This window comes from Halichoeres trimaculatus, unplaced genomic scaffold (assembly GCF_033239565.1).
Source record: "Halichoeres trimaculatus isolate MK-OKI-2021-1 unplaced genomic scaffold, fHalTri1.1 fHalTri1_scaffold_15, whole genome shotgun sequence".
In the NCBI taxonomy this organism is placed as follows: Eukaryota; Metazoa; Chordata; class Actinopteri; order Labriformes; family Labridae; genus Halichoeres; species Halichoeres trimaculatus.
This window is the reverse complement of record NW_027437193.1, coordinates 2,256,005-2,279,489: the sequence shown is the minus strand read 5'-3', so window position 1 is coordinate 2,279,489 and position 23,485 is coordinate 2,256,005. Positions and strand designations below refer to the sequence as shown.

Here is a 23,485-nt window from a genome sequence, read left to right as displayed (position 1 = left end):
TTCCAAAACAAACACGCCTCGTTCAGAGTCACGTCGGTTTAACTGGTCAAAAGCAAAGAGTCTAAGAGGAAGGCTTTTCCTTTATGTTTTTAAAACACTGAAAATGGTGTCCCACAGGGATCCATACCGGGTCCCATTCTTTTTATCAAATACTTCAATGATTTATGTAAAGATCTCACTGATGCAAAGTTTTGTTTTTTTTGCCAATGATATCGTCTTATATTCTTCTGTGTCATAGCGAGCGAGTGCAGTTGGGAAACTTCAAGCTGCTTTTGATATGATTGAGACTTGTGCTCAAATATATGAACATATGGAAGAAAATTTGTCCTTTGCTCATCATATTGAGCGTCTCACTAACACACTGAGGGGAAAGTTGGGCTTCCTCTATAGAAACAAAGACTCTGTCCATGATTGACTGTGGTGACATTCCTCATACGCAAGTGATTTCAGATTTTTTTGTGTTCAAAAGTTTGTTTTTAAATAAGATCATCAGTTTTTTTTCTGATGTTTTAATGTCTGACCTTGTTGCAGCCAGCAAAACTAGAAGTCTTGTGTATCTGCTGTAGGGGACTCCAGATTGAGGAACAAAGACATGGTGGAGCCAGAAGAAGTGAACACATTTAGTAGAAGAGCAGGGCGGAGACGTACCAGAGGTGGATCTGGTGGAGTTAAGCTGTAGACAATTATGTATTTTTGTCTGAGCATGCTCCATGTCATTTCACAGACGTGGACGGGGAATGTTTTATTTTAATTTCATAAATTCAGTTTATGGATGAGTCTAAAGTAAACCATCCTCTAACTGGATTCTCCTGGAGTCTCAGGTCTCATCTTGAGCGCCCTCTGCTGGCCGTGTGCGAGCAGAGCGTGCTCCGTTTCCTGACGACACTGCGGAGAGCTGCAGGGCCGCTCGCTCAATCCGTCACAATCCACCAGATCCCGCCCTCCCTCTGCCCGGCACGGCGCGGCACAGCACCGGCAGCAGATCGCCATGGCGACCGGCCCAGATTGCCGGTCACCACAGTGTGAGGTCAGTGTTTCCATGGCGATGGAGCAGATGAACGGTAATCCGCCCTTGTTTTTGCACCGTGGAAACAGGACGGGCGGGAGGAGGCGAAGAGGGAGAGTAGGGAGAGGAGGGGAGTGTGAGCATGTGTTAGCATGTGTGTGTGATCCCTCTCACTAAAGCTGCAGCCTCACCCTCCTCCTCCTCCTCCTCCTCCCACCTCCTCCTCCCACCTCCTTCCTCTCCTTGCTCTTAATAGCAAATTTGCAATCATGCACTGCAGCTCAGGCAGGAACCAGCGCAAGATTAAAAAGAGCGGCTGATGATCTGGAGCAGAGAACCAGGTCACGGCACGAGGGCGGCATTTCGCTGCTGCTGCTGCTGCTGCGTAATCAGCTCCTGCAGGAAGCCGAGGACGAGCTGCTGCAGAGACCAGACGCAGGACGCGGCAGGAAGGACAGGAAAGGACACAGAGCTGACAGACAGACACGCTGAGAGCGGCGTCGGGTCTCCAGTCATCAACACAAACATGGAGACGACTTTAACACCACCGTGTTGTTCCTGCGCTTTGAATTTCACTCACTAATGCATCAAAAAGAAACACACCCGACTCATTTAGCTCCAAAAAAAAGCAGCTACACTTGTTTTGTCAGGAGGGTGCAGTACCTGAAGCTGCCACTAGGTTTAGCCTCATATTTCACTGATAGCTTTAATTACTGACATGATTGATGAGGCTCTGCTCCAGGAGGCGGGAGCTCCACGGTTTACCCACAGCTCAGAGGGTGAATAAATCAAGCGCTCCCTGTTTCTACCTGAGGTTACACTTCCTCAAAAACTCGAGCAGAGACAGAAACATTCTGTGGACAAAAACCTGTGGAGGTCACGTGTGCAGACACCACCATATGGCGAAGCCCTGAGCCAAAAAAGCCCGCTGCGCCCTGAGGGCGGCGGCGGTGGCGGCGGCGTGCTGCAGCTCTGAGGCGTGAAAAGAAGTGAATTCAGAGAAACGTGAGTCTGTTTTTACAAAGTGCAGCCGCTGCAGGTCGACACCGGCAGCACATTCATCATCCCTGACTCCTCTCCTCCTCCTCCCCTTCCCTCCTCCTCCTCCTCCTCCTCCTCTGGCATCTTTCAAATCATGCAGGAGCTCCTGATTGGCTGGCTGACAGGCTTGGCGTGAGAGGGGGAGTGGGAACTGGGCCAATCAGGTGCCTCCTCCTCCTCCCAGCCCCCCTTCCTCTTTCTCTTTCCCTCTTTTCTTTTTTTAAAACCCCTCCATGAATATTCACCCTCCTCCTCCTCCTCTTCCTCCTCCCTGAATAAAAAAATCCTCCCCTCTGAGATTTAAATCTGCTCCCTCCCTCCCCCGCCTCCTCCTTCCTCCTTTCTTATGTAGAAGAAGAACAGCAGCCTCTCGCAACATGGAGGGACGGCCGCTTGCTTTGTGTCGCACACACAATGGACTCCCAGCCCCCCTCCTCTTCCTCCTCCTCCTCCTCCTCCTCCTCCTCCTCCCTCTGCAGATTTTGGGTTGCAGTGCAGCAGCTCGGACTGAACTGCAGCCTCTCAGCTCGGGCTATAAATAACTCGGCAGCCATCTTATCTTTTCTTTTTTTATTGTTGTGTGGAGGAGAGGAGGAGGAGGAGGAGGAGGAGGAGGGAGGCCTCTGAGGACTGATATGATGAGGGTCACATGATCAACAGAATTAGCCTGTGAGCTGCAGGAGGAATAAAGGTGTATCCGTGGTTTAAATGTGTGTGTTCATGAACAGTTTGAGACCATAAACCACGGCCTCAGAGGAAAGGTGTGTGTTCGTAAAAACGACCTGCTGTTTGTGTGTGTGTGTGTGTGTGTGTGTGTGTGTGTGGAGAGAGGAAACAGGGATGATGCACAGCAGAGGTGACCCCCTGTCTGTGTAACACACCTTTTAGTCCTCATCAGGTCTGTCCCTGGTCTCAGGGCCGGCAGATGGGAACCTTTCACATTTGAAACGATACGGTACCGGTTGCCTGGTACCGGGTACTTTTTTGTGTTTATGTGGTTAAAAAATATCAATTTGTTTAAAAATGAAGTATATCTATATTTTTTGCTATATAACCTTATAATGCTGTATTCATGTCGGCCCCGAAAAGTACCTCATTTGGTTCCCATCCCTACTTCCGGGTCCGCCTGTTTTTACCTGCTTCTGAAAACACATCACTGTCAGGATTTTAACTTTTAATCAGAATAAAAAATACATTTTATTAAACAAACATTTTTAGCTGAAAGGATTTCCAAAGTGACCTTGAAAAAGTCTCCCTTCAAGATAAATGTCAGATCCTAATCCACACTTTAAAATGAGATCATCAGCATCAATCTTACAGGTTATTTTGAAATGGTAAGCTTCCCGATCAGGGAAATGATTTATGGGTGCCACTAGGGTGAGCATGTTATCTTTATAACTGTATCAATAAATAAATACATAAATAATGAAATAAATAATTTAAAATCTTTTTAACAGGGTGAACAGTTCAAATATTTAAATGTTTAATTTTTGTTACATAGTAATGACTGTTCATCTCTCCACTTTCACATATTACATAGTTACATTACATAGTTGCTAGGCGCTGCCCTGTTGGCTATGGCTGCCTGTTGCAGCAGTTCTCTCTTTTTTGTCCATTTCTTGTAATTTTTTTCATCTCTTTTTCATCATCTTTGTATTTGGAGTGGATCATCACTTTGAATGGCTCATTTGTTGGTTTTGTCTTCAGTGATATTTTTACTACTTTTGCTCCTGTGTTTGTCTGGAGATCCTACATGTAACCATGGCTGCATTGTTTACATGTGAAATCAGCTGTTAGCAGCCTGTAGCATGTCAATGCTAGTTGGTGCAAGGCCGGATGTCACCCCACATCCATCGTTATTGGGAACGTAAGATCTATCTCCAATAAGATGGATGAGCTAGCTGTGCTAACCCAGCAACAGAGGGAATACCAGAGGGCAGAGTAGCATCATGCTATTCACAGACATGGCTAACAGAGCTAACAGCAGACACCAAGGCCACATGTGAAGAGCTTCACCTGCTGTGAGCAGACAGGATCCAGGAGGCAGAGACTGAACAGACTGCTGAAGAAGCTCAGTCCTGGACCCTGTGGAGGTGGAGGCTGGCTGACTGGACAATGATGGACAAGCTGTTAGCATCTATTTTCAAATGGAGCTTTTTGCACTTTGTATACACTACTCTCTAAATTTCAAAAAGAAATACCAGTCATGATCTTAAGACACTCCAAGGTTAATGTTTCTGTGTCTACAGTTCTCCTCCAAACCACATGAGGGCAGTGTGATCATCGGGAACGACTGTTTCACCAGCCCCTAAGAAAACTACATTGATCTTTTATATGAGGACATTACCTCAAAGTCAATCTCATATTATGAATATTTTTCCAACTTCGCGTTTTTAAACGTGTGCTTTTTGCTTTTTTTTAAGGTTTTTTTTTTTTGTAACTTTGATTTTTATTTATTTTTTGGGAACTTTCGATCTCAGAAAATTTTAAGTCTTTTTTGACTTTGATTTGGAAACAGTATAACTTTTTTTTCAATTCTATCTCATAACCATGCAAGTTTATTTTCAGACATTAATCCAATAGATAGAGACATTATTTTTCCAACACTAATCTTCCTCAACTTCGTATTTAATCTTGCAACATCAGTTTTTCCATCATTGATTCAACATTAAGAGTTTTATTTAAACTTCAGACTTGTACCATGATATCCTTCTAATATTAAACTATTTATTTTAAATTTAATCTTTCAACATTAAAGTGTTTTCAACATTACTCTGGTCACAGTTTTTTTGTTATTATTTTTAAATTGATCCCACAAAAACAGTTATCTTAGATTTCAATCTTGTAAGTTATGACTTTCTTCTCAAACTCAATTTCTTTTTGCGTGGCTCTTATTTTCTTGCGCATTTTAAAGTGTATCATATTTATGTGCTAAATCTAAAAAAATCTAACTTTTTGTCTCGTAATAAAGAGATTTTGTTTTCTGATAAATTTGCTATTTCTTCTTTTGTTTATTGACATCTCCTTTTAAAAGATTTTATGTATTATTTTTAAATTTACAACTTGAATTAGTGAGAAAATTAGTACATTTTCCTTTATTTTCCCTTTTTGGACTTAAATGTTTCCAAAGCTGTGATTTTGATCTTGTAGATTTTTTGCTTTCCATTCTGTTGTTTGCCCACATTTTTTTCATACAATAAAGACTTGATAGAATCTGCCTGTGAAGATTTATTCAAATGGTTTTACATTAATTTCTCAGGTGAATGAGCTGAATTTCAACAGGTTAAACTTGAGGTCTGAGCTTTTTACAGGAACGTGAAGAAGTGATGCAGAGATGTGGATCTAAATGATCCATATCTGCTCACAAGCTGCCAAAGACCGCGGGCGTTTGTACCTTTAGACCTCAGAGTAAAAATAACAAGTGTTTCATTTACACTCAGCCGTAACAGACACAAAGTGTGTGTGTGTGTGTTGCTTCATAAATACCCGCTGGTATTAACGATCACGACTCCACAGAGCTCAGATTTAGTCGGAGGCTTTGCTCCATGAAACGCTTACTGAAGTGTTATAAAACACAAGAACTGAGTCACCTGCTGACGACGTTTCAGCGCTCACAGATGTTTTTCTGGGCTGCACAGACGCAGCGTTTCTCACCTGATCAGGGAGGAGATGACACACGGTGAGGAACGGACCAGAGGTGCAGTCAGAAACAAAAGTTACTCCAATCCACGCTTTTTAACAATCCGGAGGATAAATTTACAGTTGTATAGAAGGATTAAATATTTCCTGAAGTTATACAACAAAATCCATTGCTTGGGATTCCAGTGTTAAGCAAAGCAAAAAAAGCAGATGTTGTAAAAGCTGCAGTTCCCTGAGTGTCCACTAGAGGCTGCCCCCAACTGTGAGTCAGCCCCCATAGAGCTCCATGTTAAAACAAACTGCAGTTCCCTGAGTGTCCACTAGAGTCCTGTTTGCTCTCTTCATGAAGGCTGTACGGCTGAATTTAATAACTCACCTGTTGCCAGCAGATTTTCGCTTACAGGGAGGGAGGGAAGATTAGGGGGCGTGGCTTCTTTGAGGGACGCACATCTGTAGTCTTCTGGGGTTGATCCGCATAAAACTTTCAGAAGAGCGTCAAAATCACCGTTGTCACCTCAAGGGGAGGAGTAGGTAGGATGAGCAGAAGGGAGAAGTTTCCAAGTGAAGTCTTCCTGCCAGAACGCCAGCTCTTTTTGAATCTGATGTTAGCGCGTTTCAGGCACATCAGGCTCTCCTTCGACAAAGTCGCGACTTTGAGATTGAAATTACAGAGTCCTTTATATGAGCCACTAAAGCTAGCCACACCATTTACAACAAGTCTGATTATTCTGCACATCTGCAAGCTCACTGAACTCTTAGTGAAGAGGAGGGGGCAGGTGTCAGGAAACTGAAAAACCAGATGCTACAAAAACAGTTGTTTTCAAACTACACTTAAAATTCAGCAAAACAATTGATATTATACAAAAAAGCGCTCTCTAGCGCCACCTAGGCACACTAAAACACAGTAAATGGCTTTAATGGGCAGTGGGAACATCATAGTCTCATTGAGATGCACAAATTGTAAAGGAGACACCATAGACCTTTCTCAAACAGGAAGCCGGCGATCTGCCTTTTAAAATAACATTTGGCCACATTTTTCAGCCTTCTACAAAAATGATCTTCTATGAGGCCATAAATGGTATCCGCTTGAAATTCGCTCAGATGACAGAGAGGACCCTGCTTTACAAAAATTGTGCGGGAATTTGTTGTTTCTCAAACGGTTTTTGAATGACGAGCCCTCAAAGTCGGCGAACCCCATGGAAGCACTTTCAGCTCCCCCCTATTAGAATGAATGGGAGAGGAGGATCCAGCTTCACACAAGCTGCGGCAGTTAGGCCATGTCAAAAAAAAAAGTAAAAGTGGTACAGCTTTAGAAGTTACAAGTACTGATTCCTGACAAAATTTCCTACAAAATTATCTTTTTTTACAGAGGTTTGGTCAAAATTGTGGAATCTATGAGGAGACGTTTCTAAAACTTCTGTTAATTTCACTCCTCATAGAGCAGCAGTTGGTGATGATGTCACACTGATTAGGAGTTCCGTGCAGCTGGTCATGTGACTCACTGAAGGCGGGAAATAATACATGATATCAACTGTGATACCTCTAGGAGGGTCAGAAAGTGGTGTAACATTGATGGTGGAGGTGAAACCGGCCTGAGGAACCGGTTACAGTGTGAGGACCCAACCAACATTGCTTACAGCTTTAATTAATTTTAGAGTGTATATGTATACTTGCTTTATTTTCCCGCCTTTGTTTTTCTTGTAGTTGTTCTTGGTCTAAACATTGAAAACTTATAAATAAAATATTAAGAAAATTTAAAAATATGCAGGCTGAGAGTTTTTGTGAGTAATCATAGCGTAGGAGTAGAAAAAAAAAAGTTATCATTTTTGTTAGGGGGCGCCAAAAGTTCCTCACAGGAGCTGCTAACCACTGCTAACATCTTCTACAGCCAGGGTTTGTGTTTAATCATATATTTGACATCAGCAGAATGAGATTTTTGGATTAAAGAAATATTTGCATAAAAATATAAAGAAAGTAGAAGTGTGCTAATTTGTCCACAGGGGGCGCCAGAATCAACACATGTTTAAAAATCCTCTCAGGAGCTTTAAGCAACAAGTTAGCCACTGCTAAGGTGTTATTTTTTTAGCATCTCCACTTTACATTTTACTGTCTTTACTTTTAACTTTTTACCTAAACTGTGAATTTATTTCAGTTTTCAGAACAAGTCCAGGAACTATAACAAGCTTTTTCCAGTAACTGTTGCATTTTATTAGAACAAACAATAAACAAATTATCAAGAAAACAGAAGCCAGATTAAACCTGTGATGAAAATGATCATATTTTCAGCCCTACTGCAAAACAACAGTCAGACAAACACAGACTGAGAGATTTAGTCGCACTAGTTATGGATAATGTTAAATGTTCACCAACAAGAAAACAACTTCAGCTCCAGATAAAGGATGTCTGTGGTTCGACACTTTAAAGGATGGCTCTAGAGTTTGTAAAAGTCAGAAAATTAAACATTTTATTCATGAAACTGGTGCTTTATTTCTGACATTCTTCATTTTAAATCCTCTGAAAGTCTGAATTTGACAGAATGAGCTTTTCATTCAGCTGATGGAGCAGTAGAGAGCCTTTGTGTATCAAAGTAAAGGCTTTAAAGTTTGTTATGGTGGTAAGAAATAAAGGTAAATCACAAACCTGTGAGCATGAGTCTTAAAAAAGCCACAGCTGTGATTTACCCTCCGCTCAACTGTCTGTGAGGCAGCTGCTGGATGAAGGAAGTCTCTTTATGTCGTCTGTAAACGAGGCAGATTCACAGACTGAAAGGAAACCTGACGGAGGGTGGACTAACGGTGAGAGGGGCATGGACACTTTTCCTCTGGAGAGATGGAGAAGGGAGGGAATGATGGGTGGTCTCACTTCAGCGTCATGCTGGAAGAAACAGATGAAAACAGCGTCAGCGTGAGGACGTCAGAGCTCACTCTGTCTCAGAAAACATCAACGTGTCTCATGTTTAGCAGTAAAATGAAGCTAAAAGCAGCTCTGGTTTCTCAGCTTTGTGCTCAGAGTTTCAGCGCCGGCCTCCTGCTGGCGTCTCGGGGGTTAACCTGCTGCTGGGGTCGTGCCTCAACACGTCTGACACCAAACTTTCTTTGTTCACTCACTTGAAGCTGTCTTTGTCCTGCAGGTTGAGCACCAGGCTGTCAGCGTTCAGGTACACCTTGTTTTGGGACTGCGCCACCTGCAGGTGGAGCACAAACACACAGGTTTACAGAGTGTGAGAGGGAACACACACACACACACACACACACACACACACACACAGGTGGGAAGTTTCTCGGCGTGCAGGCCGGACTGCAGCTGAGCACAATGGGAACATTGTCAGGGCTCCAACACTGAGCTGATTCACGGAGCGCTGAGGCCCGCTCGCTGCTCGCTGTGCTCGCCGTGCGTACAGGAAACACACACGCCACCGCCAGGCTCAGATGACGTGACCGAGCTAAAGACAGAGAGCGTTACACTCTGCTGCGAGGTCACACTCCCAGGTCAGGTCTGGTGATGAAGGATTTCATGTAGACCCTAATCCAGAGCTTCCGGAGAGAAACTCTGGTGACAGGTCGACGTGTTCAACGCCAGGGAAATAAAGTTTATACGATTCAAAAATAACAGAAGGACATTTACTGCGGGGAAACTTTAGAGCTGTCTCTCTGACATTTCTCAAATTCTTTAAAAATCTTAATTTTCAGCTTTAATCCCAACGATTCAAAGTGTTTTAGGATTAAAACTTCTACAAAAAAGACCTAACTTGGATTTTAAACCTTGGGACGTACGTAATTTAAATTCAGTCTCTTTACATTATGAATTAGTTTATCTTTAAATCAAACATTACACTCTTAGAGAGTTGAATCTTGTAACACAAGTTTTTCAACAGAAAGATTTTACTGACTTTAATTTTCTAAAATAAAAACGTTTTTTCAACACAAAGCGCGTAACGTTACCAAACTAGTTATTTCAACAGATATTTTTCACACAGAGACTTTAACTTGTAACATGAAGACTTTTTTGACTTTCATTTCAAACATTACGACTTTTTTGACTTGAATCTTGAAACATTACAGGTTTGTTTCAACATCATTTCTATTTATAATGAATTTACTTCAAATTTTACCTCCAAAGACTTTTTATTCCTAAAATTGTAACTATTTATTTTTAAGCCTGGCTCTAAACCTCAAGCATGTATATTTTACTTATGTTTTTTTTAATCTCTGAAGTTTACTTTCTGATTATGATAAATTTAGTGTTTGAAATTTTAATTTGACAGGATTGAATTTTTTAGAGGGTTGACTTTGGCTGAGACAGAACGCTCAACAAATGTCGAGTTACACCGCGCTGCGTTCAGTTTTTTTTTTCCTTTTTTTTTTTGCGGTTTAATACGTTTTTTACATTAGGGTTTAGAGAGCTGAAAGCCTCATGAAGCAGACATTTCTACTTTTCGCCTTATACCTCGGTGTCCCAGTCCGATATTGATATTGGATATCGGACCGATATCAGCAAAAAACAAGTATCGGTATCGTATCGGAATGCATCTAAAATCTCCGATATAAGCAGTTTCTGTTACCCATTGGTTAATAATAAATGGGTCAGTTTTTCCTTATACCTACTGTTGCTGATTACTGTTCTTTGAACAATATCACTTAATCAAGCCTTATCTAACATGACAGACATACTACAGAATAAGTAATAAAAGTATGTATGTTTAATGCTGATATCGTATCGGATTAATATCGGTAACGGCCAATACTCAATGCTGCAGTATCTGTATCGTATCAGAAGTGAAAATGTAATATCAGGACATCCCTACTTATAACCTGTGGGTCTGAGTCCAAACAAAGGAGCAATATCCGGTCAGTAAAGATGAAACCTATGAGGAAGTGCTAAAAGTCGTTGTTCATGGAGAATAAGCTTGAGTCTGGCAGCAGAAAGACCGGAAGTCATGTACACACCCAGCTTTAAAAACAGACTTTTAAGACATTAAAAACAAATTAACAGCCTGGTTCAAAAACAGCTTGGGTTTAAAACACTGCTTTCTCTATTGGCACACACTGTACGGTGAGTGAATTTTTGTCTAACTCTGCGTTTAGAAGTTATTAGGATTGTTTGATTGTCCAATCAGAGACACAGCTCAGGTCACGTGACCGGCGGGCACCCAGTGACGTATCAAACATGGCTCCGTCCGTGGATTGGCTTCATTTCAGTCTACGTCCATGTTTTATACAGTCAATGTTCCGAGCTCGATCACTGAGGTTCTAGAATGTTCCTCTGTCAAACATTTCTCATGTGTTCCGGAACTCTGGTGACATCACGGACACCTGTAGAACAACTTTAAAACACTACACACTGAAAAAAACTGAGAAGTTCAACAGTCGGAGCTGAGCGGTGCTTTAAAAGATGTTTTTAATGCTCAGAGGCTGATCTGTGGATGAAGACGCCATGGATTCATGAAATAACAGAGGATTTGTTCATGTGTGTTATTATTCAGCCGTGGTCTAAAGGGCTCTGTTCTGAACACATGAAATATGGATGATTCAACAAAGGACGTATTTTAGCTCTAACATTAAAAACTTTAGATTTCATCCAAAGGCCATGACTTCTTAACACAGGACACATTTATTGGTCTGAGGATGAATCAGTCATGAACTTTAGTTTCGCTGTTTTAACATTAACAGAAATATTTGATGAGTTTCTTAAAAACAATGAAAACTGCTGCAAATGAATCTCTACAGGAATCCTCCTTTCTTTCTTTTACTTTCATTCAGGCCTCTCTCTCCTTCACTCTCCACCTTTTCTCCTTTCCTAGTTTCCCTCCTTTTTTTCTATCCATCTTGTAAGTGAAAGGACCCCTGCAGAGAGAGCTTTTTGTTACAGTGGAGGAGGATTCTTAACCACAAACACATGTTACAGGGCTCATTTTAAAGCCACCAAACCCCCATCGACAAAAAGTTTTACCTCCAGGTCCCAAGAGGTACAGGTCCCCCTCTGCCTCTGTTAGTCTGCTCGTTATGTGGATCCAAACTTTAACTCAGACTAAAGGAGGCAGAGGTAGACCACCAACTCCTGTGTTCTGTGAGGTAAACAACCAGAGCCTGTCAGGGACAAAAATCAGTCATCAAGAGCCCAAAATGTGTAAAAAGTTGTTGGATTAAGGTTTAAGAAATACCTCATCTCCCATTTCCACCATGACTTTTACAGAGACGTAGGGTTTTGTGTTGGTTGTTTGCTCTTATTTTGCTGTTTTTGAAAAGTCAAACCAGGACTTAGGTTTGTAAGGTCTTTTGAAAACATTTAGGGAACAGTTTAGGAGAGACACCTTGAGGTCAAAGTGGGAAAAATCAAACACTTCAAGGATGAACCTGTTGATCAATCAGGGATCTGACACGACGACAGAAACAGAAATATTCGACATCATTTTTGTCGTCATCAGAAAAAATGTGAAAGACTCTGGATTTGGATTTTCTCACATCTTTAGTGAAACTATTTAAGGAGTCATGTGACCTCGACATGTTTGAGGATGAAGCTTGAGGTTTCCTCTGGCCTCTCTCTGATATTCATGTTCAGCCGGCGCCACCTGGCGGCTTCATGTCGAACTGCGCCGGCTGTTACCACACTGAGCAGGATGAGACCACCAGCCTCTTTTCCTTTTCCTTCATTTTCTTGCTTTTCTTTCTGTTTACTACTTTTCCTTCTCGTTTCCTTCTTGTTTCCTTGTCACCTTTTCTGTCTTTTTTGTATCCTCTCTCCCTTCCGTTTCATTTTCTTTCCATCCTGCCTTTCATCCTTTCCTATCTTGTTCCTTTACTTCCTTCCTATTTTCTCTTTAGCCTTCCTCAGATCCTTCTTTCTTATTTCCTTCTCTGTGTTTCTGATCACTTGATGTGTAGAGGATTGTGGGTAAATTTCTCAGGTTTGCAGGCTGCAGTCACTCTGAGGTCTTAGTTTGATCTGAATCTGGTTTAAGTTTTAATGCATGATCTCAAATGTTCTGCTGCAAAACATTTTTCACCTTGAAGAAAATGAAGAAGAAGAAGAAGAAGAAGAAGAAGGAGAAGAAGAAGGAGAAGAAGAAGAAGAAGAAGAAGAAGGAGAAGAAGAAGGTGAAGAAGAAGAAGAAGAAGAAGAAGGAGAAGAAGAAGGTGAAGAAGAAGAAGAAGAAGAAGGAGAAGAAGAAGAAAATGAAGAAGAAGAAGAAGAAGAAGAAGAAGAAGAAGAAGAAGAAGAAGGAGAAGAAGAAGAAGAAGAAGGAGAAGAAAAAAAAGAAGAAGAAGGAGTTTGTTACCGTCTTGGCGATGTTCTGCGCCGCCCTGATCTTCCTGAGTTTCAGGTATCCGGGGTTCTTCGTCACGGCCTCTCCCAGCTGACACACAAACACAGAAACACACACACACACACATATTTACAGTGTTAGTGTATCTTCAGGAGATTACTGTCACACTCTCACAAAAGGCCGAGCCAGCGAGGACCTGAGGCAGCGCCGCAGCAGGACGAGCCGGTCTCGGCCGCCATCAAAGCGCCAGGCGTGTCGCCGCGCAGATTTAATATTCTCACGCATGTTGACAGACGGAGGAATAAAAGGAGCGTAGCTGGATGAAGTGTTCGTGGCTCAGTAATGAGGCGAGGCCGAGTCACCTCAGGACACAGGTTTATCAGAGATCAGCACCTGGAGGTTTGACTCATTAGAGAGTCATAAATCAGGGGAATGATCGGAGCGCTCACAGACAACACACCGTTAGAGACGACCACGATCATCCAGGTTTTTACCTGAACTACACGACGCTTTGAGTGAAAACGATCAGAGTGATGGGAGATCTAACATGAGGTGTAACATGGAGAGACGAGCACAAGCAAAAATCACCACCGCTCTGATAACTGACTTCACTGAGCTTTCCTCTTCTTCACTTCCTGTTCATATTTTAATTTCAATTCACTCTGAATAATTCAATCTGGATTATCTCCTGCACACTTCTAAACATTTCACCTTCTTTTTTTTCGTTTCTGTCCTTATCCTTCCTTGTTTCCTTCTATCCTTATTTCCTGCCTAGTCTTCCTTCTTTCCTCTCAACCACATTTTTTTGTCCTTGTTTTTTCTGTTTATGACTCCTGTTTCCTATCTCTCCTTGTTTCCTTGGTACCTTTTCTTTCTGTTGTTCCCAAGTTTTCTTTCTGTCCTTGTTTCCTTTCCTTTCTTTCCTTGAGTCCTTGTTGCCTTCTCTTTTCTCCTTGTTTCCTGTCCACCACATCTCTTTGCCAAGGTTTTCTTGCTTCAGTCTTTCTGTCCTCGTTTCCTTCTCACCTTGTTTCCTTTTTCCTTTTCTTTCTGCACTTGTTTCCTTTTTCTACTCTTTCTATCCTTATTTCCTTTCTACTTTTTTTCCATCCTTGTTTCCTTCCTCGTTTCTGTTCTTGTTTCCTTTCCACTTCTTTTTGGTTTCCTCATTCCTTTCCTTGTTTCTGTCCATGTTTCCTTTCTACTTCATTCTGTCAGTCTTCCCTTCCTTTTTTCTGTCCTTGTTTCCTCTGTACCCTTTCTTTCTATCCTTGTTTCCTTTCTACCTTTTCTTTCTGTTTTTGTTTCCTTGTTTCTGTCCATGTTTCCTTTCCACTTCTTCCCTCTGTCTTTGTTTTCTTCCTTTTCTCAGTCTTTGTGTCCTTCCTACCTTTTTTTCCAGTCCTTGTTTCCTTCCTTTTCTCAGTCTTTGTTTCCTTCCTCCCTTTTTTTCAGTCCTTGTTTCCTTCCTTTTCTCAGTCTTTCTGTCCCTCTTGGTTCTGTCCTTTGGTTTCTTCTCATCCTTCCTGGTTCCTTTCCTTTAATTTTCTTTCTTTCTATTCCCTATCCTTCTATTCTTCCTTGCCTCTTCCTCCATCCTTCTTTCCTTCAGTTTCCTCTTCTTTCCTGTTACTCTCACACCATCCTTTCTTCCTGGTGTCTTCCCGTCTCTTCGCTCTTCCTTTTTTATTTTCTGTCCGTTGATCTTTTCTTAATCACAGGTGATCCGTTTCTTTAACTCTTTTCTTTTCAGCAGGTCAAAGCAGGTCGGTGATCTCATGCTGCTCGTCCTGTTTTTTTTCTGTGTAGGTGTTGAGGGCAGTTAGTGAACCATTGGGTTAGTTTGTTTTTTGTTATTTATGGTAAACGTCTTGACGTGTATTGTGTGTTGGAGTGGACTGTGTGAACGGTGACACGAGTTTCTCCATCAGAGATAAATAAAGCTTTCTTATCTTATCTTGAAAAGTCTTGGTGTTAATGAATCCTTTAGTTTGAGTCATGACATGAGTTTTTAGGAGGCTTTAAGGAGGAAAACTCCAACAGGATTTAACTCTTGTTAAAATCATTAGAGGCTCAGTCTGACGGCGGCGGCGCTTTGTCGTCACCGGCTCCTCGCCGAGCGCTCACGCCCTGCGCGTCTGGAATGAGCTGCGGGGCGTAATTAACCTGGAATCTTCACCTTCTGTTGACGTCTTCAGAAATAATCTGTTTTTGTGTCTTAATCTCTGCCTTTCTTTAACTTCCTGTGAAGCTGAGCTGCTCTGACTGAGACGTCCTGGTTCGGTGAAGGTGACACTTAAAAAACTTGTTTAAAGAAAAAGTTCACAGACGTAAAAACCTTCTGTTCAGATAAAAACACCTCGAGGACGCAGCAACATGTGGGCTCTGACCTTCTGCTGAGTTTATCACAGACGGGTTAAAAAGGTTCAAACATGTCCTGAAACCTCTGACCACACGTCACGCTCATGTTTCTCACCATCTTTGCAGCCTGAGCTTCTCCTTCAGCCTGGATGATCTTCTGTCTCTGGTCCTGTTTGGCCTTTTCCACGTAAAACTGGGCTCGCTGCGCCTCCTGCTGGGCTGGAGGAGAACAACCACACACACAACGGTCACATTTCCTCCTCTATCAGAGAGATCTTCTCAGTTCTTTTTATGTTATTTTTAATTATAAGATAAAAGGGGTTTAAAGGGTTAAACTTGATGCACAAAGTCCAGAGAACAGGACCCGTCGTCTCGTTACTCACCGACTTGTTTGGCCTCGACGGCGGCGGTGTATTCTCGGCTGAAGCTCAGCTCGGTGATGGCCACGTCGTCCAGGATGATGTTGAAGTCTTTGGCTCGCTCGAACAGCTCTCTGCGGATCAGCAGGGACACCTGGAGGAGGAAGAGGAGGAGGAGGAGGAGGAGGGTGTATTAGAAGTTTTACGGTATTTAAACATACAAAGGGAACAGGTGTGTGTGTGTGTGTGTGTGTGTTACCTGAGCTCTCTGCGTGATGAGCTGTGAAGCGTTGAACTTTGCCACCACGCTCTTCAGCACCTCGTTGACGATGGACGGCAGCACGCGCTCGTCGTAGTCCATCCCCAGGTGCTGGTAGAGCGTGGGCAGGTTGGACGCCAGCGGCCGGGACAGGACTCTGAGAGCGATGTTCACCATCTGAAGATCTGAGACAGAACACACACACACACACACACACACACACACACACACACACACACACACACACACACACACACACACACACACACACACACACACACACACACACACACCAACATTTAATCTGAAGTCTCATGATAATCCAGGCAGTGTGGATTACAGAGGAACAGAAGAAGCTGGATTTTTATCTTCATATAGGTGAGGAAGAGAGTGGAAATCAGACAAACAGCTCCCTCTGGTGGACAAACCGTAAATAGCCTCAAACACATCTTAACTATCTGTTTTCACTTTGATAATCTGTGTTAATTATTCTTACAGATTAATGTGTTACTGTGTTATCTGTGGACGACACCATCACAGAGAAGTAATCCCAGTTTTATGATTATTTTGGATTTATTCCTTTAGCTCCTTAAAAGGTTAAACATGTTTCCCTCCTGGTATGAACCAGCTTGTCATAAACCGTTAAAGAAATGAGGCATCATTTTATTTAATCCAGTGACTAAGAAGCCGCTAACAACTCAAAGCAGTTTCCCTCAAAACATAAAAAGGCGCAGAACATAGCGCTGAATATGTGTCTGATTTATGAACAATTACATTGTTATTAACCCTGAAAATCGTGCCTCAATAGGCACAAAACTTTACAACTACATCAGCTATTTAATAAAAATAACTTGGGACGGGTTAAAGAGGAAAGATTTGTGCACTCAGAAATAACTGAAAACTTAAAGTTTCCTCTTTAGGAATCAAAATAAAGAGCTGTTCTCCAATCCAAATTATTAACTTAATAGATTAAAAAAACATTTTTTCACAAAAAAAAGACATAAACTTTATTTTAAACAGAAAAATATGCTTTAAAAATAAATAAAAAGCTGGCTTTGAGCTACTGTTGGCTAATTTCTCCCCTCAGTAAAATCACAGAGCCTTCAGTGAGCTGCAGCTTGTGAACCTTAATCCCATTCAGCATGTTTTTCTTAATACTGACTGGATTTTGCTGGTTCTGGTTTTGTCTCCTTCAGCTCAGTCCCTCTGGGTTTTCAGCAGCGTGGCTGCTACACTTCAACCACCGTGCTGTTATTTCTGTTTTTAACAAAAGGACCACGACAATGCGCTTTTCGCCTGATTTCATTCTTTTACAATTTTTGGGGTGTTGATTTGATTTAAACTGGGATTCTTTGATATTTCTGAATTTTGTGATTTTGAGTTGCTTTTTATCACCAGACCAAGTGAAAAACTGAATGACGATGATGATGATGATGTTGTCTATAGACTTTATCAGGAGCCATATTTCCCAAAGATGCACGAGTCAGTTTTTAGGATTTATTTAAGGGATTTGACATCCCAACTTTTTCCAACCCATCTTATAAACAAAGACTAAAATAAAGGATTTACATTAAAAAAAAAAAGATTTTTGAACAAAAAGATATTCTGATTTTAAGTTGTTCAACAAAAAATCTCGAAACTGTGATATGATTTTTCTCCCACCCCTAGTAAACCTGGTTTGAGGGAGTCTCTTCTTTTTTGGGGGTAAAACAGAGTTGAATAACCTGCTGCAGGGCTATCTGATTAGATTTTAGTCAGGCTGGATTTTTAAACTAAGGACATGAGCCTAGAATAATCAACAAGCCAACTAACCACAATTAATCGCTGCAACAGTATACCTCAATCTTCAACAAAATTCAGTAATTAGTGCTGAAAATTCACTAAGATCTGGGTCTGAGACCTTCTGACTCCTTCTCCCCTAAAGACAAAGAGTGTTGCTTGAACAGATTCTCTCAGATTCTCAGACTCTGTGGATCGTATAGAGTTAGGTAACTCATTCACCATTTGGGAACAACAGAGGAGAAGAGTCTGGCTAGAGATTTGGAGCCGCGCTGGGCTGGGAGCACCAGGCGTCTTTCACAAGCAGAGCTTGGGGTACTCAACGGTACTTTTTTGTGTTTGTGTGGTAAAAAATATTGATTTGTTCAATAATAATAAGTACCTAACTCTGTACCCATCCCTAGTAAAAGATGTTTTTCTCGTTGGACTCAAGTCCTAATAACTTGGCAGCTGCTTTCTGGCTGCGTTTGACCCACAGGCCGCTGATCGAACGGAGCTGACCTCCTGGATATAATATTCAGTTTATGAACTTAAACTCATAATTGATTCAAGCATTAACTGAATAAACAGTTTTAAAAGATTTTAGCTTGGTTGCTTTTTTTGAATCTTGCGTATCCCCTGGAGCGCCTCGCGTCCACCCTGGGGTACACGTACCCCCATTTGAGAACCGCTGAAATGTCTCAAACTTCCTGGATGAGTGTGAAACTTCATGTTCAGAAAGATTTAAAGTTTTATCCTTCATGTTTTACTCTGTGGCTCAGGAAAGACAAAGAGACGTCTTCTCAGGAGTCACTTTGTTTTTAAGTTAAGCCAAACATTACCCATCAGCCCTCTGTTCGACAGTGACGACAGAAAAACATGGACCAGAGTTTCTTTCTTGTTTAGTTTAACTGACTGACATTTTTTAAGTTAGAGGTAAATCCTGTTAGTCCCAACATCCCTGGTTCAAAGTCATCAATTTTATAGTAAGTAACAAAAATGGGTCAAAAACATGACCCAGAGCGCCCTCTGCTGTTTAGTGTCAGTGATAAACTAAAGTAACATCAGCAGGATGTCTCTCTGGGTTCATTTGAGGGTCTCATGTTTTATTTTCATCGCTCATTTTTAAAGGATTCAAAGACAGAGACGACCTTTACAGAGGCGTCAGCTGTTTGTAAAGTTTGTTTTAGATGCTTAAAGTTTCTCAGGAGGTTTCTGACCTTTGCTCCCGGTGAGTGAGGAGATCTTTCTGGGTCTGGCTCGGATGTCGTAGATGATCGGATACTGGAACCAGGGTATCCTAAAAGATGGACGACACGACAGCGAGTGAAGACAAAAGTAAACACAGCAGAGAGCAGAGTTGGACTCTTTCTCAGCTTATCTTTGTGTTTTCAGCTGATACAAACACACAAGAGGAGAAGTTTGACCTCCAGGTCGAGCACGAGCCGTGGAGGTCAAACAGTTTTTGGTTTCACTTTTGTACGACAGGTAGATGTAGAGTTTACATCTGTGTAAAAAGTTAAAGGTTTGTCTCCGGTGGAGCGTCTCCTACCTGAAGTGGAGTCCCTCAGCGAGCACCGTGTCCATCTGCATCCCCCCGATCCTGCTGAAGATGATCGCTCTCTGTCCTCCTTCAACTGCAGGACACAGACAGGAACATCAGGACGGTCTGAGACACACACACACACACACACACACACTGATCACACCGACGCTGTGATCCTTTAACAAACAGTTAATGAACATGATTCATTTAAGAATCTGCTGATCTGGATCGATTCAGAAACTTCAAATATCGTTTTTTTAATTATCGTTTCCTCTGTCTCTCAGCTCGCCCTCATTGGCTTCTGTACACCGCGTTTCAACAGCCACCTCCAGCTCACCAGCGCCCCCTGCACCTGTTTGTCAGTCAGCTCCCAGCCAACTCTAAACCGGCAAAAAAAAAAAAAAAGGAAAACTAAACCTATCACCTGTTTTATCTCAAAGGACTTGTTGCTCCTACAACGTAATCCAGACAAAGGTTTAATGCACATGATCGAGACGATTGAGCCAGAGTCTGTCGAGCCATCCCAGCAGTTTTTTTTACAGAGTAAGTCGTACCACAGCTTTTGGAAAAAACAAAGACAAAAATAGCAGAAACCCTGACTGTGTGACTGTTTTAACCAATTTATAAACTGAAGTTTAATTTTTTTTTATTTATACCTCAAACTTAATTTTGTAGTCACTGAGAATGGAAACTTACTATAAGTTCTTACAAAAAGAAAAATTTCCATATGGAAAAATTAAACAAAACACCAATTTGTTTTATTTGTGTACTATTTTATTTTTGTAACTTTCTGGGAGAAAAAGGCAGCTAGCCCTTTGTTATAGGCATTATTTGCTATCTTATTTATGTAATAGTATTATTTAATGTACAGAAAGTAGGTTTTTATTTGTTTAGCATAAATAAATGCAGAATAATGAGATTTGTAGAAACAAAAAGGGAGTTCTAAATAAAAATTATTATTACTATCATTTTTATAATTATTATTAAGTTTACCTTTGTGTGTTTGCATCATTGGAATCAGTTGATATAACTTTTGTAAATTTAAAAATCATATCATGGTATACAAACTTTACTGTTTTGATGCCATGATTTGCCTCAGAAACACACACCAAGGGATGGGTACCTTTCACCCCAACGGTACCAATTTTTGGTACTTTGTTTATGTGGTAAAAAATATCAATTTGTTTAACGATAAAACATTTTTAAATTAATATTTATTCTTCAATTTATAACCCTGTGATGCTGTGTTCATGTCCAGCATGGAAAATCTCCTCTTCAAATCCCTCACAGTCACAAGGATGCGTTTAGGTGCCTAAACACAGTACCTTTGATTTTACATGAATCAGTACCTGGTACTTGTGACAGAATTTGGTCAGAACCTATAAAAGTACCTTATTTGGTACCCATCCCTATTATGCACCCTGAGATTCACATCCCTGCACGTTAGCGGTGTCGTCTCCTTTTTTAAACATCTGACTCTCTGCTTCCAGCTCACGCCTTGATGGTTTCAATGAATCCTACTTCAAAATAATGTTTTTTCAGATTAAAGTTTTTTTGTTCATTTGTTCATGATCGGATGGATTAACACTGAACAACTTCAACTTCTGTAGACACCGCTCTCTTTACAATTGGATGCTACTGTGAATCAATATAAACAAATGAAAATCCAGGAGAGGTTTTTTTTTCTTCAGTATGTCTGGAGAGCAGCGTGGTTCACTCGTGTGTTTCAGTCACAATAAAAGCTGGAAAAGCTCTCAGAGAGCGCAGACCTCCTCCAGGCATATTGTGAATGCCACTAACACTTTAGACTTACTTTAATGTTATACTCCCTTTCAGCAGACTGTCTGCTACAATTTGGTGTTAGTCGCAGGTTTGTACGATAATTTGTTTCCTGACAGTGTTGAAAATTAGTATCCAGAATATTTCCAGGATCTGGATCGTACTTTTACATCTGTCAGAAATGATGGTGACCTTGTCTTGTATTGTTTTTCAAAGCAATCCGACCATTTATCATAGAGTTATATACACATATGGTGAAAACAGGCCTATCTCACAATGATAAAGAATCCTTTGGATAAGTCCTGGATCCAGACGGTGATCCAGATCACCTCCAAAATTAAATCACTTCTTCCTTATCCCATTTTGAACATTTCCTGAAAATTTAATCAAGATCTGTTTGTTAGTTTTTGAGTTATGTTGTTCACAAAAACATTACCTCCTTGGCTGAGGTAATAAAATCTGCAGATAAACAAAAATCTGTCTCAGTTGTAGAGAAAGAGCTTAAAGAAACTCCAATAATTCCCTGGTATAAAACAGAATATTAAAGAAAAGGGTTTGATGGATCAGAGCTCCAAAAAAGAAAAAAGAAAATCTGAATGACATTATGTTTGTTATTTTTCTTTGCATCCTTTTTCGTTCAGAAACACAAATTTTAAAGATAAAAACTTGATCTGCTCTTTGAAAAATGAACCGGTGAGACAGAATCAAGTGACCAGACGTAGACCCTCGCTGACCCTCTCACAGAGCTCCAGGATCAATAGACTTGATTGGTTTTAACCATGCTAATCTCTGTCCTGAGCATCACCTCATCAGCTGCCGAGGTCTGCTCAACACCCACGGTTAACCCTCATCTCTCCACGCCAACCCCCTAATCCTGCGTCAGGTGTACACACGCCGGTGCAGTAAGCTACCTGTGTATGTCGCCTCCTTCACCCCATAGGCCAGAGCTCCGGCTCCCAGGAGCAGTTTGACACCCAGTCCTGCTCCCCGAGGTCCAGATGACATCCTGCCTGCGATCTGCCGCAGCTGCTGCAGAAAACCCTGAAACACAAAGAAAACAGCCTCGAATTAGACTTAAAACATCAAAACCACACTATGAGATATTTTAACAATCAAGTTTCAGGCTTAATCATATAGATCTGACATGATTAGAAAATAAATGCATGATTGAGTCCTCCCAACACTGTTTAGGGGGCTGAATCAAACCATGTGTTCTACTCAGCAGAATCCCATTCAAAAATGTGCAGATTAGTTATACGCGACTTCAAACGCATTTTTATATCACAGTTAATGAAAAATGATCATTTATTTACAAGCATTGACATCTCATCTAAAATTCGGCTTATGTTAAACTGACATATCTGAAGAAATTTACCAGAAAATCAACTTTTTCATTTGTTTGCTTATGCGTTACCGGATGTCAACCGCTCGTTGCAACATATGTCATCCAAGCGCGACTTTTCACATAACTGATGCAGATCTGGGACACTAGGCCAACTGTAAAAAGGTTAAAGTGTGCCGAATTGAAGATTAAAGTCTAAATACATCATACAGGTCTGAAATGATCATTAATTTATTCGATAAATGAGCTGAGTACAAAATTAGTGTTAAATTATGAGATTTCCAGACGGATACTGGGCTTCAGACTCTATGCTAACTTTCATGTCGCTAGCTCGTTTTAATCTCACTTATCTGCTTTAAAAACTTTTAACTAAGCTCCCACTTTAAAGATTCGATTTCAATATAGAGCTATAAGTTTTCTGGGTACATCTAAGCCGTTATTACCTTTACCTGTCAGCTAACGTGAGCTTACATCAGCTCCAGCTGCACTCACGTGTATTACATGTCTTATAAAAACCCTAATGTTACAAACTACAGAGCAAAGAGCGGGAAAAAAGCACAGTTTAACCAGGATGAAGACTAAATGTCACATAAACGCATTTACAGGTGACTTTAGAGGAGAAATACACTTACTCCGGGCTCTTTATTCGCCATGCTTGTCCTCTCCGTCTGATAGAAGAACCAAGTGAAGAAGAACACCAAGGTCACGCGTGATGACGCAGTTCCGAGTCGCGGGGTACCATGGGAAATGAAGTGCTATTGTTATGAAAACAGTTAAACTTCAACAAAAGTTCTTCCCAAGAAAGTTTTCTAGTATATTTCGTGTCACATACTGTCAGATTATACATATATTATTTGTCATTTAATTTGAAAGTCACAAAACACTCCTTATTTAGTTTTAATTTATGTTTATCATTGAATCCTTAACTGTTCTTGAACCATGCTGTGAACATGTTTATTAATGCTGTAATATTTTCACACGGGGCTCTGTGGGGACTGACCAAGCAGCAACCTCAGGTCTATAAATATGAGACAATGCAGAAGAAGTGCTACAATCTGCAGTTTCTCCAGCGTCCACTTGAGGCTGGCTCCTGAACTGAATCTTTACTTCTAAACAGACATGTTTGGAGAT

At 41.1% G+C, this 23,485-nt stretch overlaps 1 protein-coding gene across 1 annotated transcript; it reads right to left on the bottom strand.

The window, feature by feature from the left end:
* Positions 1-8,050: 8,050 nt before the first annotated feature.
* Positions 8,051-23,083, bottom strand: LOC141804331 (prohibitin-2-like). Its single transcript, XM_074688700.1, has 10 exons — positions 22,987-23,083; positions 21,924-22,053; positions 19,240-19,324; positions 18,908-18,987; positions 15,930-16,114; positions 15,695-15,824; positions 15,427-15,530; positions 12,963-13,040; positions 8,794-8,870; positions 8,051-8,560 (listed from the first exon to the last, which is right to left on the bottom strand). Exons 1-10 carry the CDS (start codon positions 23,005-23,007, stop codon positions 8,545-8,547), a joined length of 906 nt encoding a protein of 301 aa, XP_074544801.1. The 5' UTR covers positions 23,008-23,083; the 3' UTR covers positions 8,051-8,544.
* Between the last annotated feature and the right edge of the window lie 402 nt (positions 23,084-23,485).